Source organism: Meles meles, chromosome 7 (assembly GCF_922984935.1).
Source record: "Meles meles chromosome 7, mMelMel3.1 paternal haplotype, whole genome shotgun sequence".
Taxonomy (NCBI): Eukaryota; Metazoa; Chordata; class Mammalia; order Carnivora; family Mustelidae; genus Meles; species Meles meles.
Window position 1 is genome coordinate 22,406,051 of NC_060072.1, and position 17,596 is coordinate 22,423,646.

At 40.4% G+C, this 17,596-nt stretch overlaps 1 protein-coding gene across 18 annotated transcripts in view; it reads left to right on the forward strand.

The window, feature by feature from the left end:
- The window catches only part of ANKS1B (ankyrin repeat and sterile alpha motif domain containing 1B), a 1,113,728-nt gene that overhangs the window by 1,053,989 nt on the left and 42,143 nt on the right, over window positions 1–17,596 (forward strand). For all 18 annotated transcript variants that reach the window (XM_046012089.1, XM_046012090.1, XM_046012088.1 and 15 more), the window contains 2 exons: window positions 4,339–4,467; window positions 6,393–6,464. In XM_046012089.1, coding sequence (XP_045868045.1) covers window positions 4,339–4,467; window positions 6,393–6,464 — 201 coding nt within the window. The remainder of the gene's footprint in view (window positions 1–4,338; window positions 4,468–6,392; window positions 6,465–17,596) is intronic.

Consider the following 17,596-nt stretch of genomic DNA (forward strand, 5'->3'; position numbering starts at 1 on the left):
GCTGCATTTTAGTCTCTGCCATCCAATAAAAATCTATCTGCAGACTTTTGTGAATTTTTTTCCTGGGTCACAACTAAATTCAGTTAATGGTTTTATACTTTTCAGCTGGTGGGATAAAAGATGTTTGATTTAATTACATCATATTAAGTATGGCCCTCCGTAGCCCTTCACACTCCGCCAGACTGTGCACGCTGAGTTGGCAGTTGGTAAATACCTGTTTGACAGAATCAATTTTCCACTTAAAGCTCTAATCTCAAATTATGTTTTCTCTCTATATTCATAGTTTACTTTTTATTTGAGCTGGAAAGGATACTTCATGATGTCCATTTTCCTTTGTTTCATTGATAATATCCTACAGGAAATGCACACATACATACCAAGTAGATGAGGTTTTAAGCCATGACCAAATTCTTAGAATATTAAAATCATTCAATACATGAACATAAAGGAAAGTTTTAAGTATTTTAAGCTCCAAAAAAGTAGCCTGAAGACATTTAGTAAGAGTGTCTTGAATCATTGAATTTCTCTTCTATAATTACTTAAGCCTTTTAAAAAGTACTGCCAGTCAGTAACAGTTTAAAATAGAATTTTACCCCAATCTTTTCCTGTTTTGTTATTCTACTTAAATATAATTGCATTGCTGTTACCTAAGTTTAAATCTACTATTTGTTGAGGGTAAGGTTTGTTTATAAACCATTCTTTGAAGCAAAAGACTTTTTAGGTCTGTTTGATTTTTTTCATATATGACACGTTTTTTAAAAACTGGGAAATTATTAAATTAATTTTATTAATTCACCTGGAGAATTACTTTTATTAATTTACCTGAGGAAATACAGGTACCATCTTGATATGAGTGTACTGTTTTACAAGACCTAACAATGGGCCTCCCCATTTGAAATTACTGTATAGCTGAGGTAGAAAGCCTAATTTGCTTTTTGGTTTCTTTCACTGGTCCCTACCCTGTACCGCCCTTCCCGCTTCCTCCATAGTTCGTTCCTGGTGCCGTCCAGTGTCCAGGACGGACATCATTCTCTCCAATCTTTTTTTCTTTTACTGCCCGTGGACCAGTTGAAGCTGTAACCCAAGGCCCAGTCCAAACCTCCTGTTGGCAGTACTGTCACCAAATCCATCCGTTCTCAGAAAGCTAACTCCAGAGGGAAGAATGAACACCCACAAGTGGTGCCTTATAAATATTCTTCGGTCTAAAGTGAAACACAATAATGATAAGCTGATGAATTTCCAGGAAGCAAGTACATTTTTTTTTTGTAACTTCAATCTTAAGAACACTGTTTATGTCTTTGAAAATGAACATCTGGAAATGGGCCCTACGTATGACAAAACTCAGTTCTTATTCTGGAAAGATAGATCCAGTCCCTATATAGAGAATTAAAAAATATTTGGACCAGAGTAATGTTTCAAGGCCACAAAGAACATAAAGGAGGGATTGTATTTCTCTTCCCCATAATTCCCTCCCCTCCCCCATAGCACGTAGGAAGGCCCTGTCAGATAACTCTGAATTCAAAGCAGGTGGCTTGTGATTTCGGGACAAAGTGGAGTCCCAGAGAGCAGATGATGGCCCTGCCTAAACTGAGTTTATTGGATGTGGCACCCGTTTTTCAAGTGCTTATCAAATAAGAGGTCGGGATGATTTCCAGACTGAGGTGCTATGTGCTGGGGCTCGTTCTTCCCAAAATGGCTGCTACAACTTACGTGGATGGTGTGAATATTGGGATGAGCATTTGGCTGTAGTTCTGCTTGACGTGTATGGAACTCACATCGAAGTTTAATTATACAAGTGCCTGAATTAATTCAGCAACTAGAGAATGAGTTTGCATATGATTTGCATGCTTAATGTACTAACACCTGAAATGTCCCCATAACCCTGGCTGCACCCCACTCATCCCCACGCCCAGCCCTGTTCCCAGCCTTTGCCCCGCAACCCGTGGTACCCCCAGCGCCTGCCATGGCTGTTCAGGCTGTTGTGAGAACTGCCTGTTGAGCTCAGCCAAGGGATACTTCAGCTAAACTAAGATAGGGCTGAAGTGATGATCTGATGCTTGGTTTCACTTGTCACCTGGAAAACACTGGATCGAAAGATCTTAACGTCAACCAGCTCCTCCCTTTGTATCATTCCACGGAGTTGCGTGCAAACTTCTGTTGTTCTGTTAACAGTGTTACCCGTGACTTAAATGTACAACACCTGTTTGCTGTGTTGTTGTTGCTTTATCGAGGGAGGGGAAGAAGGTGAATGGGGCGGACTAGAGGATTTGCTGGATTTGGGGAGAGCTTTTAATTAAGAACTCCTGGCTGCATGTTTCCAAGTTTTAACTATAGGTATCATCACTTAAAGATTATTACATTCAGCTTCAAAATAGCTTTGAAATCCACATTTTCTACATTTTCAATTTCATACTAGTTTTTTTTTTTTTTAAGAGCAAATCACAGCCAGTTGAATTAAAGACTGAGAGATGTTGTAGACCAGATGTTTGAAAGAGGAAGAGAAGAAAAGATCATAATAGGCAACCAGAGGAAAACTTTCTCCTAAAATTAATTGCAGCCAGTCTTTTTTTTTTTAATAAAATAAAACTTATAAAGAGAAAACTCAAGAATGAGTCAGGGATGGGTCATAAAGACAGACAGAAATGCTAAAGTAATTATTCCAGGTAAAGTCTTAACAATTTCAACAGATAGGAGATAGGAGAACCAAGCCATATGCAAGTAAGTTAGGATCTAGAACCAAACTAACAGAATGGCTTAGACTAGAGGTTCTCTGCCTCAGTGAAAGTCCTGTGCATTCCTGAGGGGCTCTAGAATTTTCTTTTGGTTTTTCAAAGACAGAAACTTCAGAAAGCAAAGCCTATGCCTAACACTTCCCTTAGCAGCCACCTCACGTGTTACCTAACGTAAGTAAAACTGCACAGAGAAAATTGAAATGTTAGTCCTCTTCCCCAAAACACACATCCCGTGTAAGCTACTCCTAGACACTCACGGTTTTTAACCTGTTGGAGTTTCTGAGACTTTCAGAGAATTTATTGAAAGCTGTCAACTTTTTTCTCCCCCCCAAAACGTCCTACATCCAAAATTTTGCGTCCTTATGCTAGATTCCTTGAAAATCCTCCTTAAGAAACCCTACAGTATTAACCCATTTGTTAGTACTTCAGTAGAACTTGGTCTCTGACCAAAGTTTTACTTGGTTTGGGAGCTCATGAGACCTATTTATATCCTTTCAACTCCTGAGAAAGGTAATTCTTTTAATTCTACAAGAGCAGCCAGATCCAGGCTAAAAGAGAGTAACTTTGGAAATCTACCTGTTGTCTAGTTTATGTTAATGTCCATTTGAGAACAAAGAGTTGAATTTTGAGAAACTGGAATCTTTACCAGGGAAAAGAGTAAGAGATCACCCCTATTATAATATCTAAATCAGATTAGAACCCAGAAAAGACCTGCCAACGCCAGCCTTTGACTTTATAGATGCTCACACTAAGCCATTATAGTCATAAAACTAGTCAAAGCTAACCTCATGGAAAATGATAGATGGAAGGATGGGATGTCCTTCTGTCTTGGGTCTGTCTTAGTGGGCGTATGCATTATATGATACGCCATCATATGTGCATTTGCTTGTATTTGTGAATTAAGATCCTCAAGTACACGCATATGCACGTCTGGCCAAACTTGGCATTTAAATGTTTATTATTCATTTGTGCTTTAGGTTTTCTGAGAAAGGTAGCTGAATACATCCAAGACTGTCACAGTGGCATTTTATCAATACAAGTGAACTCAGATGAGGAACACTAGTCATCCATTTGTAAATTTTTCTTGTGAAATTTTGTTTTAGAATCACACTTCCGCTACCTTTTCTCCAGAGATCTAAAATCATCCCAAGTACATGGTACATGTCATATTTGGGAACTGAAATTCATGAAACTGTGTATTCTGAATGTAAAAACAATTCAGACTAAAAAGTTCAAATAAACAAGCTTAGAAACAGAAAAGTCTTTCAAAGTTCGTATGTTCTTTTTCTGTTGTAACAGAAAATTATGAATTAGTGCATCATTTATGAATATCTCCATGTTTTATTTTAAAATCACATAGCTTAGGGTGTCCTTCTAAAAATGGAATAACTTCTTTCACGCCTCAGAAATTAACTCAGCTTTGGGAAATATGATGCTATCACATATATAAAACCAATAAAAAATAGTAAAAGTATTTCTACACATTTAATACACCCAGATGCATTTGCCCATTCTAGCACACATGTGTAAAATGAACTCAGGCTAACTATAAGGAATGAACTTTGCCAACTGCTCATATTACCTCTAGAATAAATGTGATTTTCAGACAGGAGACTGGGGAGAACCTTCCATTACCTTGCGACCTCCAAATGAAGCCACAGCCTCAACTCCAGTTCAGTACTGGCAACACCATCCAGAAAAGCTCATCTTCCAATCGTGTGATTACAAAGCTTTTGTAAGTTACCATCTATTCGGTATTTGGATACCAGCGGGAATAGAGGGTGTACTTCTGGCTTGTTTACTTTTATACTGGAAATACACCGAAATGGCCATCAATGAAACTCTTAAAATGTTCTCCCCTTCTCTTTTTCTTAAAGTAGCCGTTCCTATACCGAGAATGTCCAAGTAAATAGAGGTTAATAATCCCTTTTATTCTTGTAAGCTTAAGGTCTATTTTGCCTTCTTCTTAGACAGTTGTATATTTTAAATGAAATATGTTAAAGCACAATCTTAAAATGGAAATGCCTATAAATATAACACATATAGACAGAAACATTCACTGACCAGTGATCTCAAAACACTGGGTCTACTACCCCATTTTTTTCATTAGGGTTCTATTACTGGGTAACTTGTTCTAATAGGAGAGTCAGGCTGAGCTGAGAATTACAAGTAATATGAACAGGTAAATATTGAAAGAATACCATAGGTTTGGGGACAGGTGGTTGTCATGGCTACAGCAGGAAAAGTAAAATCACCTCTTTTAAAAAGAAATGTTTCAGTTAGGGCAGAATTCCTCCATAACTGAAAAGGCAAGGATTTCTCCGAGATCCTTTTTCTTAATTTGATTTAAGACGTGGGCATTCTGGTTGTCGCCTAGCAATTTCGGCCTTTTGTTCGTTTTATTATCTATACCTCTTTTACTGCCTACTTATCGTGGAGCATTGGGTTCATTTCAGCAGTAATCTCAGAAATGAGCAGAAATGCCTCCTTCCTGCAAAGCTCAAACGCCTCCACACACCCTTGAGCCTTTGGAGCAAGTCTTGCCGCGGGGCCCTTAGCCCCTCCCTGCTCTTTCAAGGCACGCCCCTCTTCGCTTCGGGCAGTGCCAGGTCCGCAAGCCCGATTCGCAGCCAGGTTTTTGCCCCGTGCCATGAAAGGAAAATAATAATTTTCTTTCGTTTTTTGTTTTTTGTTTTTTTAAAGACACGTAGAGCTCTTTCACGCTCTCTCTATCTTTTTTTTTTTTTTTTGTGGGGGTTGCAGTTAGGAGATTAGGGAAGGAAAAATTGACATAAGAAAGAAACCCTATTGAAGCTTCGAAAAGTTGGAGAAGAGTCAATTGATGGAAAGGCAAAATAGACATTTTGCTACAAAGTCTTTGTCGTCCTTCCCCCCTACCCCCCAACGCCCAACCCTCCAGCCAGAACTTAGAGAGTGAGTGGCGTTTGGCGCCGAGGCAGTGTGGGATCAGATCACCTAACAAAAGAGTGGTAATTCCTGGGAGGGGACGTTCTCATCTCTCCTACCCCATTCAGCCCCTCGGTGTCGGTTTGCACCAGGAACTGGGCTCTCCCCGTTCTGAACAACCCAGAGGCCGTTCCCGTCCCCGCAGGCTCCCACCTTGTGCCCATGTCATTCTCAGGTGGATCAAGCACTGGGCGCGCAGCTGTGAACGCTGAGACCCCAAACTGCATCTCCGCCCGAGAGCAGCCTAACGTTAATTACCTAGGCAGCCAACTCAGCCCAAATGGGGTGCACATCGCTTAGCTTCTCAGCTGTCTCATACAACCCTGTAATTACGTGGAGAGTAGCGTGATTTATTTTTGCAGACATTGCTGCCTCAAAAAAAAAAAAAAAAAAAAGGAAAACATTTTTAGATGCCCCCATTTTGCAGTTAAATATGATTTGAAAGATGGCATCTTTAGAAAATGCTGCGGTTTTATTATAAAGAGCAATTTGCAGCTCTCAGAACTGTAGTTAATTCTACAGCATTCTCTCTCTAAAAACATTTATTAGGATTAGTTACTCTTAGTTTATAAAAGTTATCCAACAACTCTCAGCCAGGAAACCCAGCCAGTAGGACTTCCACAGTTTGGTTTTAAATCGCAACTCCTATTTATTATATTTTTTCATAAACCATTGAATTGTTTTGTATTTTAGTATTTAGGTTCTATGCTGATAAAAGAGCTCAGAGGGACAGAATCAACCCAAGATGCCTGTGCAAAAATGCGGGTAAGTTTGCCAAACAATTTTATTTCTAGTCGCTGAAATACTAAATACCGGGTATGGTTACAAATTGCCACTTTTCAAATGACTATTTTCTTCATCTGCTGGTCTGCTGAATCACATTACTGTTACATAAAAAGGTGTTTGGGCTTTGTTCATGTTTATACTTGAGCTTATCTGACTGTGGTGTGAGTTGATATCTGCTGGGTGTACCGATGTATTTATGCCACATTGCGTTTACACTTACTTTTAAAGATGTAAAGTTCATTGTATGTACTTTGGTCATTCTCCAGATTAAGAGACAAACAGTCTTTAGTTTATTGCAAGAAAACGCTTTAAGCAGTCTGAGAATATTTACTGTGAAGACCACCAATTAAGTAAAAGATTATCAAATGCTCAGCTATCGAGAGCTTATTGTATAAAGCCAATATTCTTTATGAGGCTTCTCAATTCTGAGGGTTTTTTTTTTTTTTTTTTTTTTTTAGTATAAGAAAAAAACATTCAACTCTGAGTAAATCAGGTGAGGGCAGTCAATATTGACAGAAGTGGCAACTGTAAATGTCTGTGATCTTTGGTCCCTGGATTCCTAGGAGTCTCCACTACCCAAACTGAATCTTACTCATACTACACATCCACGGTAGTTTTGTTTGTTTGTTTGTTTTATTAACACACAATGTATTATTTGCTTCAGGGGTACAGGTCTGTGAATCATCAGTCTTACACAATTTGCAGCACTCACCATAGCACATACCTCCTCCAATATCCATAACCCAGCCACTCTATCCTTCCCCCGCTTGTTTGTTTGTTTGTTTAAATGTGTCCCTTATCCTTGCTTCCTCCATAACAGATGTATAGAGGCTATGGCCACACCTGACAGTACAGATTAAGAATAGTAGACTCATTTCGTGTAGCAACTAACCAGTGTCAAATTTAACATTCTTAGCAAGTGAACCCTAGCTCTTACTTGTGGCCAATATACGTTGTTCTATTTTACATGAGCAGGCATCGGGTGAGAAAGATTTAAAAATTTAAAACAGTTAGGAAGGCAAATAGGTAACGTTGATTGCTCATGGGAAACTAAGTATGGGTGAATCTTCATGAAATTGAGACCTCCAGAAGTAATCGCTGATTTAATATTCGGATCAGTTCAGTAACAGAAAGATTGAAATTAGTTATCCTTCTGTTTGATGTAGAGTTATACTTATATTGTCTATGCCAATAAATCTTATATCCCAGGTACCGTATTTAGATGAAAAAGGCTGTGATATGTGTCAGGAACTCTATGTTCTGGTTTTGTTGCTGCTTACATTGCCTTGCAAGTCACTCTTAGTCATGATGATAATAACTGCTAATATTTAAGGAGTAGTTAAAATGTACCAATCTTCTGTGCTGAGCTGAATGTTTTGCATATTTATCCCATTTAATCCTACCACAAACCTAGAGCTTAGTGCAGTCCTTATCCCCATTCCACACTTGAAGAGACTGAAGCTTGAGGAGGCTAAGTAAGCTTCCCAAGGTCACATAGTGAAGAACTTGCCAATCTGGAACTGGAACACGGGTCTTTCCGACTCCAGAGCCCAAGCATTCAACTCCTAAGCTCCCCTGCTTCTCCCGGGCCTCGTTTTCTTACTTAGAAAATGAGGACATTGGACTAGATGCCCCTTAGGGGTCCTCGTTCATAGTTTTATAATTTATAATATAATTTTATATTATAATCTTATATTTTCAGTGTATATCTGATCTAAATTATGTCACCATTGAACAATAAGAAAATGGGAACATTTTTCAACCGTCAAGCCTCATAATAATTTTAGAGCTATTTATGAACACATCTAAGAAATTAATTTGGCATCTCTGATTTAATACTATTAACTCTGTTATCGGAGCCCAGCTACTTCAATGCTGTAATCAGCATAAATAGTGCATAGAGTACAGAGCACCATTTAAAACCAGATTTGTGATTTGAATTTCAGTCAATTTCTTGAAATTAAGTGGATCTGAAATTCCATTCTGATAACAACAGGAAAGCCATTTTAATAGTGTCCGTGGAGAATAATTTAGTTAAATACTTGTCTGTTGCTTAAAATGAAACAGAAAAGGCTGTCTGTTAGAAGCCATTCTGTTCTTTGGGGCGTTTTTCTGGTTTGCTGCCCTTGGTGTTTACTTGGGGTCGTTTACATGAAAATAGGAACTTTATTGCTTCTTCAAATATTAGCAACTCTTATTTCCCATCCTGATTAAATAAATATCAGTCTCTGGTACAGAGCACTGAGAAGCAATCACTGGATTCACTAGAGCCTTTCCTAACTAGAAGCGCAGACTTGCTGTTATCCGGGACTGCTGTGTTGTGAGTTAGAACCCTTACCAGCTGAAAATGGGGTCCGTCTCTACTTGCAGTTAAGTTTCAGTTTGACCCTCAAGTTGCTGATTTCTCTGTTTTCAACATGGTGGCCTCGCAGCCCAAAGTCCCAGAATCATCAAGTCCACACAGGGAAATACTTCAGGACACAGATGATCTTAAAAATTGATATATAGTGGGGTGCCTGGGTGGCTCAGTGGGTTAAGCCTCTGCCTTCAGCTCAGGTCATCATCTCAGGGTCCTGGGATCGAGCCCCACATCTCTGCTGTCTGCTCAGCAGGGAGCCTGCTTCCTCCTCTCTCTCTGCCTGCCTCTCTGCCTACTTGATCTCTCTGTCAAATAAATAAATAAAATCTTTAAAAAAAAAAACACAACTACTCTCCCATTAAGAAGTAAATCAGTTTGGTTCTTTATTCTGAGAAATATTTCCTTGGTGTACTTTGTTAACACAGATGCCAAAGATTTGGCTCCTGCTCCCACTGACTTCACAGGTCAGTGGAGGAGTCCAACATGTGAAGATTTTTAGTTCCCCCAAAGTGGGAGAAGTACCACTGTTGCGGGGCGGGGGGGGTCTTTGTGCATCCATCTGTCTGCAGGAGCATGCTACGTGATTCTCCAAAAGTCAGGGTCTCCTAAAGTCAGTTTATCCATACCAATAACAGTTTACGCTCAAGAGCCATATAGCAGGCCTCGCACACGTGATTCTGTGCATTAGTTCATCTAATCATGGGGTAACCATTGCTGTTGTTCCTGCCTTTCATATGGGGGAAGTAAGGCAAAACAAAAGTCAAGTAACTTACCCCAGGTTACCTAGCCAGGAAGCTGTGCAGCCAGGATGGAACTGGGGTGATTTACCTTTACCACCAAACTCCTGAGCCGAGGCTGTACCACCCGTCCAATGAGCCAGTGGAACATTTATTGTCCTGAATTTTAAAACAGCTGAAAATGTGGATCATTTATATTGATAAAGAGCTTTAAGAACCCTCAAAGACTCTTTAAAATTAGCCACGTTAAACCATTTAGGTACAGTCATATGTAGTAATTCGGGGTACATGCCAATCTGTTACCCTAAATAAAACTTTCAGGAGTGTTTTCACTGCTTCTTAACCAACTATATTTTTACCCACAATACTTAAACATATGTACTTTGCTCCAGAACAAACCATACACAATTTTCCTTCTTCAGAGACATTTGGAGTGTTTGGTAGGCACAATCAGTTAATTTCTAAGTTTATCTCAACCCGTTTATTCATCTCGAACATCCCCTCCAGTTCTGAAACAAAGATAATTCTACACTGATGTCCTGGTGTTTAACTAGACACATATTGTTTCAGTCAAAAATAGGCCATCGTAAGCTAAGGTGTGTGCGATGAAAGGAATTCACATCATTCTACAATATGGAATCACTTCTCTGTTCAGATTGGCCAGCGTTTTTCCCTCTTCAACCTGTCGTACAATTTTTCTGATAGACTTGACTTTTTAGAACAGTTTTGGGTTAACAGAAAAATTGAGCATAAAACACAAAGTTCTTGGGGCGCCTAGGTGGCTCAGTTGGTTAGACCACTGCCTTCAGCTTGGGTCATGGTCCTGGGATCGAGTCTTATATCGGGCTTCCCTTGCTCGACAGGGAGCCTGCTTCCCCTCTCCCTCTACATCTCCCCCTACTTGTGCTGTCTGTCTGTCTCTCTCTCTCTGCCAGATAAAATCTTAAAGATAATATCCTCTTCTTCAAAAAAACAACAACAAAAACCACAGAGTTCTTGATTATATCCTCCACCACCACTGGCCTCACAGCTGCCCTTATTAGTAACATCTGCATTGGTGTGCTACCTTCGTCATAATTATGATCCAGTACTGTTATGTCATTAACTAAAGTCTGTGGTTTACATTAGAGCTCATTCTTCGTGTACATGGTGTTCCAGGTTTTGACAAATGCGTAACGTCTTGTATCTCCCATGACAGTTATCATAGAATCTTTTCATGCCCTAAACATCCCCTCTGCTCCACCTGTTCACCTTCTCTCCCCTGCAACCCCCAACAACCACTCACCTTGTCACTGTCTCTATACTTTGGCCTTTTCCAGAATGTCCTATAGTGGGAATCATACAGTAGGTACCCTTTCCAGACCGACTTCTTTCATTTAGCAATAATGTGCTTTGAAGCTTCCTTCTTCTATGTCTTTTGTGGCTTGACAGCTCTTTTTTTTTTTTTTTGAAAGATTTTGTTTATTTATTTGACAGACAGAGATCACAAGTAGGGAGAGAGTCAGAGGGGGTGGGGGGAAGCAGGCTCCCCATCAAGCAGAGAGCCCAATGTGGGACTCAATCCCAGGATCCCGAGATCAACGCCCAAGCCAAAGGCAGAGGCTCAACCACTGAGCCACCCAGGTGCCCCCAGCTCTTTGTTTTTAATCACTGAGTACTATTCCCTCGTATGGATATACTACATCCATTTACCTGTGGAAGGCCACCTTGGTTGCCTCTGGGTTTTGCAGTTATGAGTAGAGCTGCTATAAACATTCGTATGCAGGTTTTCGTCTTAAGATGTTTTTTCTCCTGGCTCCAAACTCTCTTAAAATTATCTTCTGAATTATGTTTAGTGAAGAAGAATCAATAGGAACTTGCATTAAACCCTGATAATTTTTTAAAGCAAAATTGCAATTTTTGTCTTATCTTTCAGAGTTTTCTACAATAAAAGCCTGAGAGATTAGATAGGCCTTGATATTGAGGCACACTTTTAGGAAGACTGAGTTCTGCGAATTATTTTGCTCTTCAGTGGGACAACGTGGCCTCTTATTTCCTTTACTGTGACAGCTTTACAGACCTAGTTAAAATTAAAAATCTAAAAATATATATTAGTAATATGTGAGGAGTTGTAAGAGATGTCTGTTTAATCTGAGCATACTCATTGAGTGCTGCCTTTTACGTGACTGGCTGGGTTTTCCAGCTAACTCTGTGCTCAGAGACCATTTTCATTTTTGAAAGGACTCCTAAGGGGAAGCATTAGTTCTGAGATCCAGAATTCGATGACCGCAAAGGTGTTCCCTATAGAACACAGAACCTTCCTTCTGTCACCCCTCATGTCACACTGTATAAGTACCTGGGTCATTAGGCCCCACGCCCCTGGGAGGGCAGGAACTATGTATATTACATCCCCAGGGTTTCCCGTAGTATAGCTGCCTTTTAAAGTGGTTTTGATGGTTCAAAAAAAATTTGATGGTTCTAAATGCTTGTAGAGTCTAGTTCAGTAAAAACCTCAAAAATACGACCTCTTCCTCTAAAATTTGAAAACCAAGTAAGTTGATGGAGATATTTGCTTTGGGTTTTTTCATTTGTTTTCCCGCAAGTATAATGCCAGTGTCCCAGCAATTTCCCTGGTTTTCTGTGTTCACAAAAATATAAGAGAGTATTCAAAAACTTGGGCATCCTGCACTTTTATTCCAGTTTTTAAAGGGAAAAATCACTGAAAGGGAGAGAAAACAATGGGAAACTGTAGATAAGAGGGTAAATGTAATTTTGCAGTGTTGTATTTTGGGAAGGTGACTTGTTCTTCAATCAGTTGGGATTAGCTTGCCTCTTTTAAATAATGTGTCCACAGGACTGAACTTCACAAAGCAATAAAGACGTTGTTTTGGCCTTTCGGTGTTCTGCTTGGTATAAGTAACTCCCACTTCAAAGATTCTAAGATGTACAGTGGTTGGTGAAAGACCAGATGAGGTTCTAGTCCTTTTTGCCTCCCCAGACTTACACACATACCCCATGCCCCAGCCCTGAATTTTGCCTCGGGGTATAATTATCACTAACACACGGTGGTCAGTCACTTCTCTAATTAGATATACCTTTATGAAACCTGTGCTACTGTACGAGGCGGGCCATTATATTCAATTTAATACTCTGTAAAATCTGATTTTCTCTAATCCCATAGTTGATGATTAGTATTGTTCACAGGTGTCTGTGCTCAAGGAAATTTCTCTTTAAAAAAAAAAGAAAACAGATACTGTTTTCAGCTACAGTCAGGTAGAAATCTGTCTTCTCGATCCAAGACAGGAATTATTTTAAAATCATTTTTAAGTCAGGAATAAGCAGCTCTTCTGGCAAATTTATTGGGGAATCTTTATTTCCCAAAGGGCTTAGAGAGTTCAGATGCCACAGTTCAGGGTTCTTGTTGAGGCTGTTTCCCTTCACCTGTCTCATTTTTAAACTTCCGGTCTGGAGGCAGTTCTAAAGTTGAATTTTCAGATATATAGACTTCCAAATAATTGTGCCTTGGTTGAAGTGTGAAGGCTGTCTTTTTTCCGTGCTTATAAGGAAACAAATTAATGTCAGAGAACGGATTGGAAAGCTTGAAAAGAAGATTTTAGAATTAGATGGGAATGTTAAGAAGCCTCTTTGATCTTAGACTCCTGTAACACCCTCACTAGTCCCCATCCCTGAAAGATATGGTGGGCCTCCTCTGTCTCTAATTCCCACTTGTCTATAGTCACGTTTGGTTCCTTCTGCAACTCCCATCTATGAGGAATTGTCGTTCCCAGAAATCATTTCAGGGACTACTACTTAGGAACCAGGCTGGGGAAAAAAAACTCTTAAACAACTGTTTTTTTGTAAGTCGCCACTGGCGCAAGTTTCAGAGAAGAATCAACTATTTCCCTTTCGCTCCCTCCCAAGTACTGCACGAACCAGGTCAGGTGTAAGCCCAGTGATGTGAACGTGTGTTAAAATGACGATACACACAAAGAAATAGCATTGCTAGCTGTCTGCTGCTGAGCTGGGCTCACAGGGACCTGTGCTTTTGCTTTGTGAGTGTTTTCCTGGGGACTCAACGGTTCCAATCCTTTCATCCCATATCGTCTTCATAACCCACATTCTCTTAATTGTGTGTGTGTGTGTGTGTTTCTGCTCCTCTTGTTACTGGCTCTTTTCCCATGTAACACCCTCAGTACTCCACAGCACCGGATTTCACGGGCCGCCTCTGTCTTTAATTCCCACTTTGTCTTACGCTCTCTCTCTAAACGTACTGAGTCCATTGTCATCCGCCCAGATGCGTGGCTCCGTGGAATGTTCATTGTTGCAACCGCCGTTTCACTGCTGGGCCAGCTTGCAGCCCGGAGAGGATTCCGTTGTGCTCACTGATCTTGTTTTTACTTCTGCTCTCTTTTGCTAGTGGGAGGTCATACTTTGGAAAGCAGCTCAGCGACAGCATCCATCCTCGGAACAAGAGTAATAGCTGAAATCTCTTGGTGCTCACTACAGGCTAGGCACCCAACTACGTAGTCCTCACGGCTCTCCAAAGTAGATGCTGTATTAACACACCCATTTTTACAGACAAAACAACTAAGACATAGAGGTTAAATACCGTGACGCACAGGGAAGGCAAGACAGGAATCCGAACATGCCCTTCTATACTCCCATTTGCTTGTAGTGCAGTACCTTCTGGAGGAAGGAGCTTGGCAGTGGGTCCCTCCATAAATTCAAGATGCGCGCGCACACACACACACACACACACACACACACTGCATTTGTACTTACAAGCGATGGGTTAAACAAGTTGGTGTGTTTTTTCACATGTTTACAGTTGGCTTTCTAACCAAAATATTATACATTTTTAAAACTTCACATTTTATTATTACAGAAGCAGTACATATTCATTGTTATCCCGTTTTAAAAATAGAGCTACAGAGAGGAGAAATAAAAGCAATTGTAATTTTGTCACACAGAGAGGGTAAACCCCTCTCTGTTAACCCCTTGTTCAATTGTAAGCCTCCAGACTGATTCGTCATGCATTCATAGGCATCCCTTTCCTAGAAAGAAATAGAAATATTCAGTGCCTACTGTTCTCAGTTTTATAATCTATTTTTAACATAACAATATATTTTATAGTATGTTTATATATATATTTTACAGTATATATTTTATAGTATATAATATAGATTTTACAGTATGTTTATTCCAATATATATTCATCTTCAGTATTACTCATAGTGGTTGAACAATATTCTAATTCATAACTGAACCAAACTTATGTAACCAGTTCCCCTTATTGGTCATTAGGTCATTTGGAATCTTTTCAAATTATAACCAATACTGTGGGCAACATCCCTAGACCTGAATCTTTTGCATCTGGTCTGATTATTTGCTTAGAATGAGCCACTAAATGTAGCTTGGCTAGGCCAAAAGTATACCCATCTTGAAACTCGGGGGGTAAGTTGCCAAATTGCCTTCCAAAAAAATTGTTCCAGTTTACACTCCTAGAATCAGTACACAAAAATGTGTTGATGTTTGCTTGTCACATCTCTCAAGGGGATATACTTAATATCCTGGATGTGCTCCTCATTGAGGGAGAACTGGGGGACTTTTATGAGAAACCATACATCTTCAGCGTGACCCCTGGGCTTATCAGCTCTGTCCGATCAACATCAATTCTAGATTTAACTCCAGAACCTATCTTTATGACCTGAACTGTTTATGTGAAGAATGTTTTATACTTTCACAGCCCCTGAGAAAATATGGAAGATTAAGTAATTCTTGTTATTTGCTCTGAAAACCAAGAGCTGTAACTAAGTGCTAACTAAGGAGTTTTGGAGATCGCTTGTCAAGTGGAGGATAGTGTGTTTTGATAAATTAACTGCTCTCTGAATTAATGTAGGACGCAGTACAACGGAGTTTACATGCATAGCAGCGGAGAACAGTTCTGACAGTGACTTTCAATCAAAAATCAACTATTTTTAGAGCAGAAGTTCTCAAACTGTGGTAGCAGCAGCAGCATCTGGAAATTTATTATAAGTGCAAACTCTCTGGCCCTACCTCACTTACTGTCTTAGTTTGTTCAGGCTGCTGTAATAAAAATACCACATTACAGGCAGAAATGTGTTTCTTGGGGTTCTGAAGGCTGAGAAATCCCAAGGTCAAGGTGCTGGTAGATTTGGTGTCAGGTGATGACCGTCTTCCTGGCTCATTGACAGTCATCTTCACTGTGCCCTCTCACAGTGCAAGAGGCTTCTCTTATAAGCCCACTAACACCATTCAGAGTTCTATTCTTACAGCCTGAACATCTCCCAAAGGCCCCACCTGCTAATACATTGGGGATTAGGACTCAACATTAAAAGTTTGGGGGAATCACAGACATTCAGTTCATGGCACTTACTGAATCAGAAACTCTAGGTATGGAGCCCAACAATCTTGTTATTTAACAAGACTTCCACGGGATTCCAGTGCTCAAAAAAGTTTGAGAAGCACTGCCTTGGTCCGCTGGGCGTTCCTGTTAGGTCTGCTGTATAGACAGGCTGCCCTGGTAGAAGCGTTCGGCCAGGGGGTAGAGATGGAGGGCATCGCCATGCGCTGTGCTAGACTCAGCCAGAGCGTGTGAGTTACACTTGGCAGGGCAGGAGCCGAGTCTGTGCCCGAGGAATCGTTTGAGTGGCTGCCTGCCCACCGTCTGCTCTTGTCACATGGTCTGAGCGAGGCTCTGTTTTCACCCAGCCCTCATGTTGCATCCTCATGACCAGAAAAGCCCTTGAGAGGTCCTTGAGCCCCATTTCTGAGCCAAATGAGACTTACCCCTAAGTCATTAGTGACAAATGAGAGTCCACACTATTTTTAAAGACGCCCAGAGGGAAAAACTTCCCAGCTGTCCCTAATAATCCTCCTGCCCTCCCAAGAAGTCTTTCCTTCTCATCTGCATGCTTGCAGTTTGAACTGGTTTCCTAGTAGAAAAATGAACACCCAGCCCTTCTCTCCTTGAGGTGACAAATCACAGAGATCTGTGAAGCTTTCCCATCCCCTAGGAATCTCTTGGCCTATCTCTAATCATGTTTATGGTTCTCCGAGTTCTTCCAAGGCCTTCATGCACAGCGCTGGGCACCAGGGCTTTCTGGAAAGTTTGCTGAGCTCTTATGCGTTGAGAGGCTGGTACTGTGGTTCTTTCTTATAAAGCTGGCTTTGTGCTCATTACCGTACATTAATTCATTTGCTTCTTCACTTAATAATCACAGACTTCAGCAGCTGTTAGATTGAACCCTATGGAATTGCTGATATTTCGCTGTTTTTTTGATTCATAAAAATGGCCATGTCATAGGGTTCAATCTAAGACCAGGTGCTAGTCATCATGGAGGAGACAAGAAACATATCAAGAAAGGGGTGGGCTATCCTCAAGGAACCCCCCGCCCCCATAGAGTTAGGGAAACAAACAATCCCAAGACCAGGACAGTTAACCCCAAGGGAGAGCAGCAGAGGTTCCCAGGTCAGGCCTGGGGAGCAAGAGACAGCCATCATGTCAGGCTGGGGGGCCACACGAGGTTTCCCCAGAAAATGACACTGAAACTGAGTTCCAAAGTGAATTTCAAATGGCTGATCTGTGGTCTGCTCTCTACCTCTTATAATCTCCACAATGTATAACTAGTTTTGCTGAATATGAAATATGATACTCCTGGTTTTATACATTTTTTTACATCATTTGAAAGTCACTTAGGGCTACCAAACATAATTGTTTGATCTTAGTTTAATTTACTTGCTGAAAGTAAATACAATAATTAAGCTTTGAAACGAACTAAAGAAAATATTATATGGCAAAATTAATAGTTATGACTCAGCACTTGAATATCTAAGTAGAAAGCATTCTCAGTGGAGCCATGGGTGAGTTAAAAATATAAGTCAGATGGCAGTAGACCATCCAGAGATGTATTTCCCCAGTCTGTGTTTAAAATACATTGGAAATGAACAGAGTATTGTAAGAATGAAGGGTCGATGACATCCTCCCCATGGGCTGCCCCACTCTGTTTCCTCTT